Source organism: Aphelocoma coerulescens, chromosome 4A (genome assembly GCF_041296385.1).
Source record: "Aphelocoma coerulescens isolate FSJ_1873_10779 chromosome 4A, UR_Acoe_1.0, whole genome shotgun sequence".
NCBI lineage: Eukaryota > Metazoa > Chordata > Aves > Passeriformes > Corvidae > Aphelocoma > Aphelocoma coerulescens.
Genome location: NC_091018.1, coordinates 17,113,385 through 17,130,750, shown reverse-complemented (window position 1 = coordinate 17,130,750; position 17,366 = coordinate 17,113,385). Strand labels below are relative to the sequence as shown.

General features: G+C 46.5%; 1 protein-coding gene across 2 annotated transcripts; it reads right to left on the bottom strand.

Moving 5' to 3' along the window:
- Positions 1-1,868: 1,868 nt before the first annotated feature.
- Positions 1,869-14,405, bottom strand: IL13RA2 (interleukin 13 receptor subunit alpha 2). 2 transcript variants are annotated; one of them, XM_069015486.1, is made up of 9 exons: positions 14,168-14,403; positions 11,203-11,354; positions 8,975-9,128; positions 8,385-8,505; positions 6,480-6,664; positions 4,809-4,954; positions 3,876-4,020; positions 3,127-3,229; positions 1,869-2,216 (listed from the first exon to the last, which is right to left on the bottom strand). In XM_069015486.1, the coding sequence occupies exons 1-9, from the start codon at positions 14,244-14,246 to the stop codon at positions 2,174-2,176; spliced, it is 1,128 nt and encodes a 375-aa protein (XP_068871587.1). In that variant the 5' UTR covers positions 14,247-14,403; the 3' UTR covers positions 1,869-2,173. The 2 variants fall into 2 exon arrangements, with proteins under 2 accessions (XP_068871587.1, XP_068871586.1); XM_069015485.1 differs by lacking the exons at positions 1,869-2,216; positions 3,127-3,229 and having other exon boundaries at positions 3,256-4,020; positions 14,168-14,405.
- Between the last annotated feature and the right edge of the window lie 2,961 nt (positions 14,406-17,366).

Below are 17,366 nucleotides of genomic sequence, written 5' to 3'. Positions count from 1 at the left end.
GGATTTTAAAAGTCCTTTACTAAAAGTATTAATTATGGACTACAGCAAATGAACTAAAACACTGTAATGAGACTACTGTGTGAAAGAAATACACTAGTGTAATTGTATAAGCATGGGATAAAAGCCCACTACTGAAATTCTAGTGAGGTTCAGGATGTTGGGAAGGCGTGTGGACATCTATTAGGGCTAAATTTTGCAAATGCTGCAGATGTGATGCTGTGAGAAAGCGGGTGGGAGGTTTTCTGCTGCTGCTGCAGTGAGGACCCTCTTCAGGGTTGAGTTTGGGGAGCAGGGAGCCCTGCCCTGGGGCCAAGCCCAGCTTTCCTTACCTAAATGCTCCTGTAAAGCTGCAGCCTAGAGATACCATAAGTAGATGTACTTAATTTATCACTCTGTTACTAGGCAGGTTTCTAGGCAGGCTTCAGCCTAACTTTTATATTTTGTGGTTACTGAAATAGCTCTGATCTTTTTTGGGATGAGTTCTAGCTGTGGAGGTACAACAGCCTTTCCTTTGCTCTCTCTTACTTGCACCCATGCACTTTAATTCTTCCTCCCTTCTTACCTTTTTTGGGTAAAAATAGACTAGAGGCTTTAGCCCAGTTTAAACCCATCCAGCATGTTGGGACTGCTGCTGTATTTGTCCCAATCCAAATGCCTCTGCCCAGCATTCCCACCTGGTAAAGTAGGTGAGATCACACCAGATGTACCCAGGACAACAGGCTGGGCTCGGCTGCCTGCCCTACTTTTCCCCCTGGGGACATTCACAATGCACTCACATGTTTTCAGTAGACATTTTAACAGTTTAAGAGGCTGGCAGAACATCAGAGGCCTGACGGCAGTTCTGAAAATCCAAATTGTTCAAAGTAAAGCCATCCCATGGTGGCTGGCCAGGAGCCCCAGGAGACAGTAGAGGCAGAGGTCTTGTCTCAGCAGAATTACAACAAACATGAAACTTCCTTTCTGCTTCAGTTTGTGCACTGACCATTTTTCTCCTGGTTCTTTTCTCCTTTGGTTGCTCCCCAAATTACATTGGGCTGTTGCCTATTTAGCAGTGGAAGCAGCTGATAGTGATTGAATAATTTTGCAGTTGGATGTGTAAGACAGCACTTGCTGTGATGTTTTGTTCCTGATTGGATTAGTATGGCTCTTTACTTGGCTGATTGACACAAACTTGATTTTCCCTCTGAGCTTCCACTGTTCATTAGAAATTCCCCGTTTGAATAACTGCTCCTGCAATGAAATATGTTTTCAGGGTTGTTCAGATGAAATGAAACCACACTAAACCTCTGTGTTTGCCTTGGTTAGTCCTTCAAAAAAACCCAGAATGGGCTTAGGAAAGGGTATCTCATCCAGTGACGATTTTTAAATTTTTTTTCTATCATCATCATCATAGGGAATGCCTCCTAAAAATCGGTCAGCAATTTAATCTTCTGAATACATGTTGTAGAGAAACATCAGGTGTGCTTCATTGAATTCTGGTGCCAATGTCCACTTCCTAGAGAAATTCCCATGTCACATTTGCTGGAGTAACCCTTGCTTCTCCTCTGAATCTTCTGTCCTTTGCAGTAGCTCTGGTCATGCCTCTTTATAGCAAATGTTTCTCTCAAGGCCTCCCCACCTGAGCTTTTCAACAGATAAGGCATATCAGCTAATGGAATAAATAGCTCAGGTAGCTCTTTTCAGCATTTAGATGCTTTCAGCAGGCTGAGTGCTTGGGGACAGGGAAGACCTGGTGAGAGCAAGGTGGGGTCCAGGGGCCGGATGCAGGTGTTTGCATGCATGTAGCATTGGGTGTGAGGTGCTGCCCTTCAATGTGTGTCCTGCTGACAGATTTCTAGTCCTCACAAAAGAAAAAACCCAAACAAACCCACAGAACAACGTGTTATCTTTATTCATGGCAGTTTCCACTGCCCCTTTTTTCTCCCTTGTCATCAGAAACACCTTTCTTCTGAGTCAGTTTAGATCTCTTCCAGTTTTCCCGCAGTCAGTTTAAACCCCTCCAGTTTTCCTGGGGCTGTTAAGGAGTGGAGTTGCAACAGCTGGCTTCACCAATGGCAGCAGGCAGGGAAGACCCATCCAGGCTGCAGAGAGCTCAGGGCTCCTCTGCTGTCCTTGGGATGGTGTTCCATGAGCAGCCCACCAAACACAAGCGGTACAGCAGGCACTGGCAGAGTTAGCATCCCACAGACGCGTGCAATGGCTTTCCTGCTGGGGGTCTGAAATGGACACAGACTGTTATTCCCAGCACTGAGAGAGCTGAGGACATGCTCCAGCATCCCTGTCACACACTGCCACATCCCAGTGGCAATGCAGGAAGCATTTGCTTTCCACAGATTTATCACTGGCATCTACACTTTGTTAGAATTTCACAAACCAAAACATTTGGAAGATGGATGCAAAGCAAAGATGAAGGAGTGTGTGTCTGGGACTCCATGCATTCAACTGCCAAACAGGTGTCAGTTCATTTCTGGGGACCACAAAAAGGTATTTCTAGAGCCAGATCTCCCTCATGAGTGATGCCTTAAAAGGCTTATTAGAAAGGCTTCCTGCTTGCTCATGCTATGTGGCCATCAGGAAAAGATAAGTTATCAGTGCTGGGGGATCAGTTCTCTCCAAGTGACCTAAAGAAATTATCATCAGTAAAACCAGACAAATTCATCCACTGCATCTGCTTTCCCCTCGTGCCATCACTGACATGAATGTAAACAGCTGGGATGAGAGTGCCAAGAGAATGAGGATTTAGCCCATTAAAATAGCACTGCTTTAACACAGCTAGGACAAATCTCTGCTCTTGAGTGGTTTGGGGCATGTTAATAGCTTTATTTATGCTGCTGTGCATGCAAGTAACTGCTGCATTTAACAGAAGCAGTCTGAGCTCTTATGAGCTGTATTTGAGTCTCTGCAGTGAGTTTATGGGTTGCTGTAGGGGCATTTCATATCAGACAGACACACTCAGGAAGGCTGCTTACTGAAAATAAACTATTGTTTGGTGTCCAATCTTAGAGCATCTATTAATGTTTGGCCCTTAGACATTTAGTGTGATGTTTCAGTTATAACTGCAGTTATAAATAGTTACAGACACCAATATAAAAGCACATGGCTTGGACAGGCTGCCTTGGTGCTTACCTTTTCTTGCACTGGCCAATCAACATAAATATTATGAGGCTAATTGACAAACTCAGGATGACTGGAATGAGGATAAATAGCTGCTTGTCCTCTTTTCTGGACACTGCAAAGATAAATGACAGGAAGTAAGAAGATGTTAGAATGGATTGTATTACCTCCTACAAAGCTTGGGCTCAGATGCAAACTCATCGTGTCCACATTGCCCTACATGTTTTTATTTACTTATTCATTTGTTTGTTTGCTACAGGTATATGCTACTGGGTGGGCTAACATCCTCCTTCAGGGTAATATATATCCTGCACATAGATGCAATCACTGCTATGTGCCTCTCCCCTGCCTTCTGCATCTTGCACCAGAGCCAGTGCACACAAGGACAGCCCAAGACAGCCCACAGGGTTCAAAGGAGCTGATCTGTGGTGCAGGACAGGCATCAGGATGCCCTGTGGAGAGACTGCAAGTACCCTGTGCCCTCTCTTGCTCAGCAGTTGCTCCTCCACCCCAGCTGTCCCCATGCAGCAGGGAAAGGTGCTGCTGCAGAAGCATTAATATTTTGGGGCTTGCCTGCTAACTGCACTGGAGATGCAAAGCTGTGGGAATGGCTGTGCTGGAGGAGGCTGAAGGTGTAACTAAGGCAGCATCCCATCTCCAGTGCTGGACACCAGCAGATCCCATGGCAGCCATCAGCACTTGCACCCAAACAGGTTTTATAAAGGATGTAGAAGAAACACGGTTTACTTTGAGCTCCATACCAGAGAAACAATCCTGAGTCCATTCACTCCAAAAGCCCTGGTCAGCACAAAAAATGTTTGTTCTCCCCCTGACACGAACACATGAAACGTGGCTTTGGTTTGCTCTGGAAATCGTTAAAGCAGTTTCCATTTGGGTCGACACAAACTGAGAAACAAAACAGAATGAAGAAATGTCACAGAAGTACGTGCCACCACCAGGATCTGTCTGGTGTGGCCTGATGTTCCTGAACACTGTCCAGGCTCTGCAAACCTTTGGATTATCTTTTGGCACTTTTAAATGATTTCATAATAGTTTTGTACAAGTTAATGTAAATCACATGACTATGGAGACAAATCTACTGAAAATAATTTCTGGACGTATCATCATGTATGTTGCCATTTATGCCTGTTAATTTATGGAATAATTCTTTTAATTACCTAAGGTGATTCATGAGTGACATACGACAATTAAAAAAAAGATGTCTCCTATGATTAATTAGTCCTTTTCATTTTTGCCGTCCAAACTGCACCTGGATCATTCACAAGAAAAAAGCACCATGCATAAAAGATGTGTTCTGCCCCAGGCCATTCCTTTTGGGACATTAGAATTACAGTTTCCTTGGTTCAAGTTGTGCCACCCTATTCAGGGAAACAAGCCGCAGCAACCTTTACATTTCTTCAATGACAGTTTTCTGAGAAAACAGGCAGGAGGTCTGAGGAAATGCTCACTTGGAACCTCCTGCTGGGATCTGTTACTGCTAAAGCAAAGCTGAAGCTGGAGGTTAAGGGGGTTAAGGAGGAACATGTGCAGTGCAGCAGCCGGTCAGTGATTTCAGCCGGCAGCACCAGCCGGGGCTGTGCACAGTCAGTGCCCAGGGTAACCCACACCCTGCTGCAGCCTGTGCCTCCCCACCACCCCTTCCCCTCCCTGGGGCACCCTGGTGCTGTCCCTACCGCCCAGGCATCTGCATCTTCTGCCACCTGCACCTCGTACTCCAGGCAGTGTGGCGGCATTCTCCCTCCCGGTGGGCTCCAGGCCACGAGGAGCTCCTCAGCTGCAGACATGGAAACCACCAGCTGCTTCGGGGCTGAGGGCTTTGCTGGGAGGGGAGAAAAAAGAGAGGAGGTCAGGAGGTGGTCTCAGACAGCTCCTGGTGGAAAGGCTTCAGTTCATCACTGCCAGCCTCTGTCCCTTTTCCCCGCTGACGAGGTTTCTGAGCTCTCCTGGCTCTGAGCCACGATGCTGGAGGAGCAAGATACCACAGAGTCTGGAGGGTGGATTATTTATTTTAACTTGACACACAGGCTGGATGAAGTCCTTGCTCTGGGCTGCAGTGCAGGGGATTTGAAGCACAGGGGTGTGAGCACTGTGTTTGGCACATTCCCCTCACAGCCGCCAGCCCTCCCTGTGCTGCTGAGGCAGCCCCGGCCCCTGCAGTGTCACTCCACTGCACTGCTCTGCATCCCAGAAAACACTCTGGTTTGTGTCAGATGCCCAAAGCCACACACGAAGCACGTGGCAGCATTAATTGAATTCAGAAATCCTGCTCATTAGCCCAGTGGCTTAGCTGGAGGACTGGCTATTTGTCCTTCTGGCTTGTAGGCAAATGCACCAGCATGGTGTCTAGAATAAAGCCCATGTACATGTAATGTTTGCACATCATGCCGTGCCTTGCTCCTGATGCCTTAGGGTTTAACTTTTATATTTTTCAAATCCTGTACTGCCTAGTGTGTAACTCTGAAGTTTCTCGTGGTCTGTTAGCTGCTGTTCTCTCATGCTAGTTAGACATAAAAAGCCACTCTAGGTTTGCTCTCTAGGGACACTTAGATTGTCCCAGGCCCCAAAATATATAAACTAAGGCCTCTGAAGAGGAGGGAAAATTTGGGGTAGTTAGTCATTAACTGGGGTTGTAATTGGAGAATTGATCCTGATGTGCAAATGGACCAAACTTATAAAAGTGGGAAGAACTTGTGACCTGGGGTCCATCTTGGGTGTAGCCTTTTGACTGCCCAAGGTGCAACTTTGAAGGCTCTTCAAATCAGTACCTACCTTTGTCCCCTTATTCTTGTCTAGTTTCTATTTTTAGGTGGCCATCTCAGGCATCACTCTCTTTCCCTGTCTCTCATGGGTTTGAAATCCATCTCTCCTCTGACAGACCCCATCACACCTTGCACTCAGCTCACCCCAGACCTTAGCTTGGTTTGAACAGCAAAGCCTAAAGATCTCTCCTGTGCTTGAGAGGAGTGGAGCAGTGTTTTCAATTCCATCAGCAGTAAATGAAGATATCTCTGTGACCTTGCTACTAGAGCCAAAACCCCATAGCTGCTCTGCTGTGTGCCCAGCAGGCCATTTATATCTCCAGTTGTCCAGCTGCCAAATGCAGCACTTGGAGGCACCCACTGACCCTCCAGGGTTGTTCTGGGTGGTGTTGCTTGCCCACAAACACTCCTGGAAGCTAAAGTCCTGTTTGGCACATGCCACAGCCCCTTCCCTGGGGGAAATGCACACATTCCAACCACCCACCTACAAAAGCACACATTCATTTGAGACCCCCTGATGCAGGAGGTGGGCCTGGGGTTTGTGGTGGCCACAAGGGTCCCCTGTTGCTTCCCTGCTGTCATTACCGAGGTTGTGAAGGCGAAGGGTGGTGTACAGTGGCCGTAGCAGGGTGGCTGCTGCTGAACCATTGACACAAATGTTCAGATCCTGGTATTCTGCCTGGCTGAGGTTTCTCAGCACGCAGCCGACGTTCGTGCCGCGATCCTGGATGTAGTGATCGCACTGCACCGCGTGGTCCAGCCCCTCGTACCTAGCAGTGGAGAGGGAAACAGAAAAAAGTACCCAAGGCAATTTACTACTTGGGTAAAGAGGTTTTTTTGTAAGATTGGACCTAAGCCTCGAGTATTGCCCATATCCCACCCTTTGTCCAAAGCACAGTGCTGTGGATCAGCACCTGGACTCCTGCTATGGCTAAAGTGTGGAGAAAACACAAAATTAACATGCACAGACAGCTTCCCAGGCTGGTTTGGAGGCTGTGTCAGGCTCTCCCCAAGCCCATTCCTGGAGCACAAGAGGTGCCACTGTGTGACGAGCTGGGGAAGAATCTGGCCTCCGCTCATGGAGACAGTCATCCTCCCCTAGGGCCCTTCCTGCTCCATCAGTCATGGACTCTGGAGTTGCAGAAAGGTGCCCTCCCAAGCCAAAAGGAAATGTTTTCAGGCAGGTGATGTGCCATGAATGTACTGAGTGCCGCTGAGCTGTTCTGGCTCTCCATGGGCACACGGAAACTCAGGGTGGGACCTGTGAGGGATTTGCTGAATATTACCTAATGTGCAACCACAACCCTATCCCTTCTGCCTTCGGGGGCCACTCCCCAAAGCTGAGCTGCTGGCTCCATCCTGGAAATACTGACTGGTGTTCCATATTAAATTTTAAGGCTCCTGCTAGTTTATGCCCTCAAGGCAGGGCTGAATCTGGCCCCTGTACTCCACACCCAACGAAAGTCTCCCTGCAAAGCACATTATGTTTGGGGGGAAAACTTCATGTTCTAGTACAATAAAAAGTTGCTCACAGGGATCAAAGGATGCCGTGGTGTCCAAGCAATCTTGGGATAAAATGGGACCCAGATCCAGATGCCTGGTTTTATTGAAGGCAATTAAATAAAGGTTGGGTTTTTTTAGTGATTGCTTTCATTTTAGGCATGAATCATGCATTTCCATGGTTTCCTTCAAGCAGATCTTTGCAGTTAGCAAAATGGTTTTGAATCAGTGCTTCTGCTTTGAAGACTACTTCCAAGAGTTACGTGGAACCTCTTTAAAATGCAGCTATGCTTTTCTCCACATAGCCCAGTGGCATGAAATCCAGTCTAAGTCATCCTTTCCAAAATATCATAGGAGCTGAAGCACAAATACAGTATTTACTTTGGTCCAAACCACTAATTCTAGCTATGGTTTTCCTACAGAACAGAATCTAGGCAACAGTTTAAAAGAAACAGCTGAGAAATATTATTATTACCTTGTGGCAGCATGTTTGCTTGTATGAGATGTGCTGAGGCTATGAAAACATATTTGAACACTAAAACTCCAAGTTGCTGAGAAGCTCCACTCTGTATCTAGGGCTCACTGAGCTTGGTAGCCTCATGCTAAATCCTGTCCTATTGAGATATGAGCAGTGTGATCATGGGAATTGTGCAGCCAGAATTATCCAGGTGTATTCAGCAAAGAGAAAGCACAAATCTTTATGCTGGACAACATGCAGTAAACACCTCAGGGGGATGGATAAAAAAAGGAGGAAGTGAGAAGGCATTTCCTGGCAAAAGTCAGCAGAAGCCTGATTTTAAGAAAGTGAGAAAGGATTTGGTGTTTTCTTGCCAGAAGGCATGTGTTGCTTGGGACATTATTTCAGCTCATTCTGGGTGAATTGGGCAATAGCATTTCCAGCCATAAAAGCATATTTACCGGGGCATTTTTGTACTCTGAGTGGTTCACTTGGTTGCTGCCTGGATGTTTTCCTATTTTGCTGTTACCTACCAATAATACAGCCCATAATGTACTCCATGAGGTGTGAGGAGACCTGGCTGCCAGCTGCACTTCAGGTATTCCCAGTCATGATAGATGCAGTGGAAATTCTGGACCTCTGATTCCAGTTTTCCTGTCAGATGAGAAGGAAATAATCACTGTTTAACAATGTACCAGTCAGACCAAGCAAAATATAATTTTTTGCCTTTGAACAACCTTGTGCTGCAGTGAAAGATAGAAAATAAAAAGAGAGGAGAATAAAAGGCTGCCAGTCAGCATTATTAGTTTTACTGCCAAGTGCTCTGTTCCTCATAAAAGCCAGTCCATCTTAGGGCAGAAAGATGCTTAACTGACCCTTTCATTCAGCGGTGGAGCTCTTGCAGGGCAGCTGAGCAGAGTTTGGGCACAGGAAGAGGGAAAGGAGCCCCAAGTATCCAGTAACCACAACCACAGCCTTTGGTAGCAGACCTGCTCTGGTGTCTTAAACATCAGCAAGCCCTGCAATGACTTATCCATCCAGGAACCCTCAAGCCAGCATTGTTTCATGCAACAGGCTCATGCAAAGCACAGAACTGCACCAGGTACCCCAGGCTGCTCCTAACCTTGTGGTGGGACCTGAAAGGTGGCATAAATCCAGTCACTTTGCACCTCCACATCATCTGTACACCACCCTTTGAGCAGTGTCTGCAGCCTCACTTCAGCGGTCCTGCTGAGGTCAAATCCAACTCTGAATTTTAGCTTCCTAGTAAAAATAACCTGGTTGAAAGACAGACTTTTTAAGCACCTCTTCTGTTGCTAAGTGGGCAGCAGAATTAGGTACCCTTGCTCTTGCTCCAGCTGCAAACAGTCTCATTGGTGTGCTTTATTGTCTCCTTACATTTCTGTCCTGCATCACTTGCCCAGTGCTCCTCCAGCACTAATTTACACCTGCTGTGCCCAGCCTTGCTGGCTGTGAGTCCCTTCACCCCACAGGACACAGCAATGACAAGGCAGAGCAGGCTGATTAACAGGACCCCCAGCAGCAAGGAGCACTGTGGACCACCTGAGGAGGATACCAGCACCAATCCAGATAAAAGACATTTGTTTATGGTGTGAGATAATCAGAAACAGAAGGAACAATGAGTCTTGTAAGGCTGGTTCTTGTGGGAAGCACAGCCACACCCTGCAAGGGTGGACCAGCAGCCAGGCAGGGCAGCACGGGCTCACCCACCACTGTGTACCACCGGGCTCAGCCTTTTGTGGGACTTTCTGAGTACCCCCTATGAGGGTTTTGCTGTTTTTTTTTTCCTCAGACTTACTCCCCATCACTTAATGCAAGGAAAACGAAGTTGACAGAGATTTACAACAAGTGATGAGACAAAGTGTTGCATTAGCCCACGCAGGACCGAGGTAACGTGCTGTAAAATGCATCTGTGCCATAAAATGCATCCATGTCCTGCAGTGGGAACAGCACTGGCACAGCCCACAGTCAGGCTGCCCTCAGCACTCCCCAAGTGTGAGAGCTGTGTTGAGCCAGGTATTTCTTAACAGATATCAATGTTTGCTTCTGCTGATGTCCAGTGGATTTTCTTCAGCCTGACCGCCCTTCATGACCTTATCTGAGGTCAAGATTTTGGCAAGGTGTCAGAGGTGATTTTGTTCTAGTCTGTACGTCTGCCTCATATAAGAAACTTTTATTACCCATGATTTCAGGAATTCTGATGTGGTTTTTGAAACAGTGTATGTTTTTCTTTCAAACTGCAGTTAAAATCATCCTGGAGGAATCTGCACAGACGCACCCTGCTGCACGTCTGGGAGCGTGAGGTGCATCGTGACCAACATCAGGGCCAAGGGCCCCTTTCCATGCCCTTGCATTTGCAATGCATGGCTGAAACTGGACTTTCCACCTCTGCAGGCTCCCATGGGATGGCTGGGGCTAACCCCATTTCTGTGGTGGCTGAGCACGGCCTGGCAGCCTTGGCTTTGCTGACTCAGGCAGGTGAAGCAGATGACTGTTCCAGCAAGGAACAGGGCTCCACAGCACTGCCAGCCTGATTGATGGCTCCTTCTCTATTCCTGGTCTCTTGAGCTGGCAAGCCCTCTAGCACTCCTGCCTTAGGATTGTACAAAAAATCCCTTCTTTCTTTCAGGATACCAGTCTGTATTTTAGGTTGTTGGGAAAGATCCTCAGCATATTTTTCCTTAGTACCTTGTGCCAACCAAACAGCTCCCACTGCTGGGTTTCTCCTCTCCCCATTCCATTTACCCTCCTAAGCATGCAGCAGCTTTCATCTTCTAAGCACTCACAAAACATGTTCCCTTTCTGTGCTGTGCCTGCTACTGCCCTGCTACACACCAGTGAGAGACAACTGACAATTTTATAAAAGAGCTGAGTTAGAGTCAACCATATCTAAAAGAGAGAAGTAAATGGTACTTAAAACACACTTCTGGATAGAGGGAATGTTGGAACATTAGGATAATTAGTGAAATTTCACTTTTATTTGTTCACCGCTCTGCATCCCTAAGGATCTGTTGTCTCAGTTCAAGCCCCATAAAGCTGCTTTTGAAAAGTGCAAATTTTTTTTCCTTTTACAATGAGGAATGTTATTGAAATATTTTGGGCAGCAACCACCCAGCCCTCTGACAGAAATAACCCCTCCATGGCTGCTGCCGCTGCTGCTACATTTCAAAACACATTCCCATTCAAAGCACTGAAACGTTCTGGTTTTTCATGGAAAACTGGAACTGCTTTGGTTCCACTCCTCCTTGAAATGCAAACATAAACCTGTGCAGGAAGTAAAGGCAGAACAATAGCCCTGGTTTGGGAGGATTAATTCATGCTTTGCCCTACCTTCCAGTCTCTGTCCCCGGTGTTGCGATATTCAAACTTGTATTTCACTGTGCATTCGTTGAAGGTTTGCACGTGGGGTGGAGGCTTCCACTCTACATCCAGAGAACCCAGGAGCCCAGGGTCAGTGATCTGAAGGTCTCGTGGGGGAGCAACTACATTAAAAACAAAGCAGAGGGTAAAACCGAGTGTCAAAGTGAAGAAAACAAACACAAAGCAGTCATGAAATTTGTTGGTATGATAAGTTGATATGATTTGTTGAAATGCAGCTGCTGGATGTGAAGTGCTGCTGGCTGCAGCCCTGGATGTTTAATACCCTGTTCTCAACAAACAACACAAGCTCTGCTCCCGCCCACCCCCCCAAAAACCAGTTTTACTGGTGCTCAGAGAAAACACTCGAGGACCATTGAAAATGCACACAGAATGCCACTTTTTGACACTCTCTTTCAAGATGTTTTAAGCAAAACTGCTGTCCTGGGGTGACCTTTCATGTCCTGTGTTTGCTGACCTTCAACTCATGATATTTACCAACCTTCAGGACAGTTATCCCTGCAAACATTGTGTTCAGCACACACACCAACGCAGGATGGCAGGTCAAAGCATGCTGGCAGGGGGATTTCTATTCCTTTACCATAATAGACACATCACCCATATTGCTTTAAATATTCCTTTCAAGTATATTAAAGATTAATGGGAAAAGAAAAAAAAAACAGGAAAAAAAAGGGCAAAAAAGCAGAGAATTAGAATAATTCTTATTTTGGACATCTACCAATACTATACAAAAAGTGCCTTTACAGTTGATCTGGCTTTTATAAGAGTATAAGGTGCTGATATATGTCAATAAATAAGTATTGTGGATTAATTCCATACTAAGGTGTGTCCTAATGGTCCAGCTCTGTATGGAGTTGTCATTCACATAACAACAGCTGTTTGGCTGCTCAGTTTTATTAGCTGAAACAAAGCCAATTTTTGTTGATGTATAAGGTTATTTTTCTCCACTGTCTAGAGGTGAGATTATCCATTTGGTTTCTGTATGATACACTTTATTTCCCAGGAATTTGGAGCCCATCTCCTGTCAGTGTCAGTCCAGCACTACCACCATTCTCCCTTTGAATCTGGCCTCCAGATCACTGGCTTCTCTAACACCTTTTTCATGTCTTCATCAGGATTTACACCATTTTTTCCTTTTATTATTTTTATAAACCCATTGTGAAAGCAGACCATAAGAATATTTTTCAGTGGAATATGGTGACATAAGTCCAGCTTTAATGCACTCCCTGAAAAGTTTGCAGGGTGCATTGCTGAAGGATGTTTCTTCTACAGAAATTTTCCCAAATGAAACAAAACACACTTGGGGCAGCCATTTGAAAATCCCACTTTCCCCTGTATGTGAAGCTCCATGGGAGATTTGTTGCTACAGTAGATGGTGAAGTAGGAGATGTATTTAGGATGATACTGGAGCAAGTGCTTGGGAAGCTCCTCCTGAGTGTATAAATGCTGAGCCTCACAGCACTGCAAACAAGGAAGCAAAAAGCTGCTAGCCTTTGTCATGAGCCAGGTGATAAGTTGTCAAGAGATGATTAGATTGGTCAGAACTGGAATTTCTGACTGGCTATGAGTATGCTCTGAAATTTATTTACATCCTGAGCTTGAGCAAAACAGCAGTGTTTTTTCAAAACAATTGTAATTGTAAACAGCAATTCTTGCAAAATAAATTTTGACTGGATTTCAGAGGGAACAGAAAAGCTTCTTTTTGGGATGTTGCTGGCATTCTGGGATTTGATTGTTTTTTAAATGTCAGCACTGCCTCTTGCAGTTTCTCATTCTCACAAAAATGCATTACCTTCTCACATCACTCATACAGAGCACAGGACTAGAAATGCTCTATTCCATCATCCACTCTTGAAGGAAAGTTGCTCCTGGATGTTTCTTGTAAGAAACCAAACTAACAGCATCTCCCCCTGATGTTTGTGGTGGTGAGTCAGGTGATGCTGAGCTGGCTGTGAGATACCCACTGCCCTCACAGCCACCCCTCCTGGCTGCTGGGCACGCTGATGTCACCAACATCACTGCTTTGGTGACAAACCCCTGCTTGTCTCCAGCTGCCCCCCACCACCTCTGTCCACCTCATGCCCTCTGAGGCGGTGCAAGCAGCAGGTGGGGTTTGCAAATTCCCACCTATTTTGCCAGTGGAAAAATGGCAGCCTGCCAGGTGTCACCCTCTTATCTTCCACCTCTGTGTCTGCACTTCCCTGTGCTGCTCAGAGAGGTGGAGGTGACACTTATGTTTTCTGAAACCCATTTCAAAAGCAGCCTGCTCTGCTCAGCGTGGCAGCAGGGGGGTTGCTGGCAGCTTTCTGTGTGTGCTGGCTGCCAAGACAGGCAGTCTCTCAGTGGCCTCCTGGGCAAGTTCTCACTTCTGCACCATGCACTGGTTACAGCAGGGAGGGAGGGCCAGACCTGCTCACCATCCCTCTGGGTGCAAAGTGCCAGCTGCCAGAGGCCAAAAGAGCCAGCAGGTGCAGTGCAGCAAAGAGATGCTCAAGGGCTTGAAGGGTGCTTCAAGTGCCATTGCCAGGAGTGATAGCTTGAAGAGCAGTATTGTCTAAGCATCATTCTCCAAGTACAAATAAGCCTTGTGTTTCTTACACCCAGCACAGTCTGTCTGGCTGGGACCACGCCCAGGAGCATTTATGTATCTGAGCAGGGTTTATATTTGATAACTCTCTATCAAACAGTGTATTTGCTGTGCACCAAAGGCAGTCTCTTCTCCTTTCAAATTCGCTCAGAAAAACATCCACTAAACACACAATATATTTAGACAATGGATTACAGGTTTATAAACCAGCCACTCACACAGCAGTGCACACACACACAGAAGTTTTGGTTGAAGGACAAGCTCCACAAAGGGCCCAAGTTAACACGAAGCAGGAGTTAGGCAGTGACACAACAGCACACCGGGTTTTACCTGTGGTGGGGGAGGAGGAGGCCAACACCCAGCCCCACACCAGAGCCACGGGGAGCACGGGAAGCCTCCAGGGAGCCATCAGAGGTCAGGGGTTCCACTGGCCAGGTGCAGGTCAGAAGAGCAGTCCAGCAGCGTGGGTGCGAGGGGGCTGCGGAGACACAGCAGAGTTCACAGCTTCAGCCTTACCGAGGGGCCCTGCTGTTCCCTCTGCTGCCTCAGCACTGACAATAAGCTGGCTTTACTTGTTTACCAAGGCTGATTAATCATTTCCCAGAGGACTTCTCTTTGCAACTTTTGGTGATGGTGGCACATGGCTTTGAAATAGTTTCTGGCCAGCTAAGTACACTCTCCACAAGTGTGTCAGTCTGTACTCCAGTCACCAGCCCTCTGTCTCATGTCTTCTGTGGAAAGTGATTCAACTGACACCCTGCCACGGGAAATGCCTTGGACCAATGATATTTTCATTAAAAAAAAAAAAAAAAAAAAAAGAAACCAGAATGCCTGAGCCTTGCCTTATCCAATAAACAGACACTTCTTATGCAGCTATCGCCACCTTTTGCCTTTCCTGTTCCAGGACTTGGTAGGAATGGTAGGAATCCTTGTGAGAATTCTTCTTAGTTGTCATGGCAATCTTTGAAGGGGACAAATTTATATTCCTGTGCAGGTCTGCTGGAAGGAAGATGGGGACTGAGAGGGAGAGAGGAGCAGAGTTTCCAGGGAGGGGGCTACTCCTTTCAGATTTCATGCTGAAGCTGGGTAGAAATTACTGCCTACAGACACCCAGCTCAGCATGCTTCCCCATGCCAGAAAGCACATGGATTCTGACAGGGTTTTAATTTTTTCATACAGATACAGGTGTAGTTATAGATTACATAGAGATGGAGGATGAGAGAGATATATAGATTGTATATATATACAGATCTAGGTACATAAATAGGTATAGATATAGACATTAATCTTCCTGGAAGCTTGAGGCCACTGCTCGAGCTCCACTTGAGTAAGAACTTGGCAGCCTCAATGTGAGCATGCAATTTATCACTGAGATCTATTCAGAAAACAAATTCACTTTATATTGCCCATGCAAGCTTGGCTTAAGTAGGTGAAATCCCAGGTCAGACTCTAGCACAGCTGCTTCCTCCTCAGCATCCACAGCTACCATGCAACAATGTGAAATTGGGGCTCTGCTGAACAACAGAACTTCAAGTTGAAGGGATCTTTAGAAATCTGAGGATTGGAGCCAAAAAAAACCTCATCACTGGAAAAAGTGGTTCAGGGTAGACAGAGGAGGAGACAGGCTGTGCTGGCCAGGATATCTGTATGTGTTTAAAATAAACCAGAAATTCTAGCTGGCAACATATAGCAGCAGCTAAAAATACACAACAATTTTAAAAGCAAATTTTCAATTTAAATTAATATCAAATCCCCCCAGTCCATCACATAATTCTAACTATTACCTCACATAAACCCATCACGTATGTACCCTTATTACATAAGTATTATTATTTCAGCAATACCAGTAATTTTTCTGCTTTGCTGTGAAATGAGAACGTGTAGTCAGAAAAAATTGCTGGAATTACTTCTTTAACCTATCAAACATGGCATAAAACTTGTGTCAGTACAAACCTGGCTGTAGGCAGTGAGTCTGTGTTTCAGAAAGGTCCAAGGATGCAATGACAAGGAGAGGCAGCTTACAGAGCTGGGAGAAGCAGCAGCTCTAACTCAGAGCTGATGAGCAGCAGCATCCAAGCACTGTGTGTGAGTGTTAGCACAGAAAGCTTCTTTTCATTTCCAGGACAGTTATTTGAATATATTAATATAATTTCACAAGGGGAGTAAAAATAAACAAATGCTTTCACAGAGAGGTTAAAAACCTTCAAAGTGCTCTTACCTGGACCTCTAAGTGCCTGGGAGCCCATCTACCTCAGGAGTGTAGGGCTCCTCGGCAGCTTCATGTCTGCTCTGCTCAAAGCTTTGTATTTCACAGAAATCTTGTGGTTTTTAAAGACTCTTCTCTGTTCTCCCCAGGGATCAGAAATCACATTGCAATGTAATGGCATCGGCCACACGGTCAGAGGCTTTATTAAGCACCAGAGGGAACATTGCTGTGATTTATGAGGTGCTGGTGTTAATTGTTGCTGTTATGTACTCAAGTGGGTCAAAGGTATGTTTGAAATAATGAAGTGATTAATTAAGATGAAAACCAAATGGCAGAACCAGTGCAGGCTCTCTGCTGGAGGCGGTGGCACACAGCTGTCCCCAGCAGCTGGCACCCACAGCCCCACCACTCACTGCAGCCCCACGCATCGCCTCAGCCCATGTGGCTCTACCTGGGGGTCCCCAGGGCCATCCCCACCACAGAGCCTTCCCATAAGCTTGCTGGCTCTGGAGCAAATCCAGCCTCTCCTGGCTCCTGGGGCTCTGCAGGAAATACAGTGAATTATCCCTCCCCTTGCCCCTCTGCTGTGGCCAGGCATATCAGCCCTGGGCCTTCTACAGCCTTGCCTGCCACCATTTACTTCCCCCCTGCTTTCCTGCATCACCCTGCAAGCCCTCCCTTGCCCCAGCCTGGAGAACTCTTGCAAGGAGCAGGTGCTTCAACCAGACCTGGTTTACCCCAGGTGAGAAATCTGTTACTGAATACACCTTGCTGAAAAAAGGAATCTGATGGTTCCTGCTGCTCTAAGGATCATTCAAGGTCATGGCCAGGAGCACACGAGTCAGTTATGGCTGTGTTGCCTCCTGTGAGCTGAAGGAATTGCTGAGCAGAGCAGCAACTCCCCTCCAGGAGGGACAAGGGGGATGTTTCGGGAAGAGCAGAGCTGTGGTGCACATGCCCTGACAAGCAGCAGGCTGTGGCTCAGGCTGACTCTTTCCATGGCCAAATTTAGGCATCTTGAGAAAGAATTCAGCCATACAAAGGAGATGAGAAATGGCACCAGGAACTGGAGTGCTTCTTGCTAGGAAGAGAAATGTGCTCCAAGCCCCTGCACAAGTCTTACGGTATCGCTGTTTGATTTGAGGCCCAAATGAACGTGTTATCCCTTCCCAGCTGTAGTCAATGAGAATGTTTTGGAGCAGCAAAGGCAGGACCAGGCCCCTTTCCAGGTGCCAGCTGTCCTCTGCATTTCTCTGTGTGTGTGTGAAGACATGCAGAAATGTGTAGTGCTACAACTCTCTCCTTAAGAGCCCTGTGAATTTT

Bases quoted from the DNA above. Each gene is read 5' to 3' on its own strand.
- IL13RA2 (XM_069015485.1), bottom strand. From the start codon at position 14,246: ATGGCTCCCTGGAGGCTTCCCGTGCTCCCCGTGGCTCTGGTGTGGGGC. The intron at 8,506-8,974 runs GTTAGGAGCAGC...CTCATCTGACAG, and splicing joins CTTTCAGGTCCCACCACAAG to GAAAACTGGAATCAGAGGTC. The intron at 4,021-4,808 runs GTAGGGACAGCA...TTTGTTTCTCAG, and splicing joins AAGATGCAGATGCCTGGGCG to TTTGTGTCGACCCAAATGGA.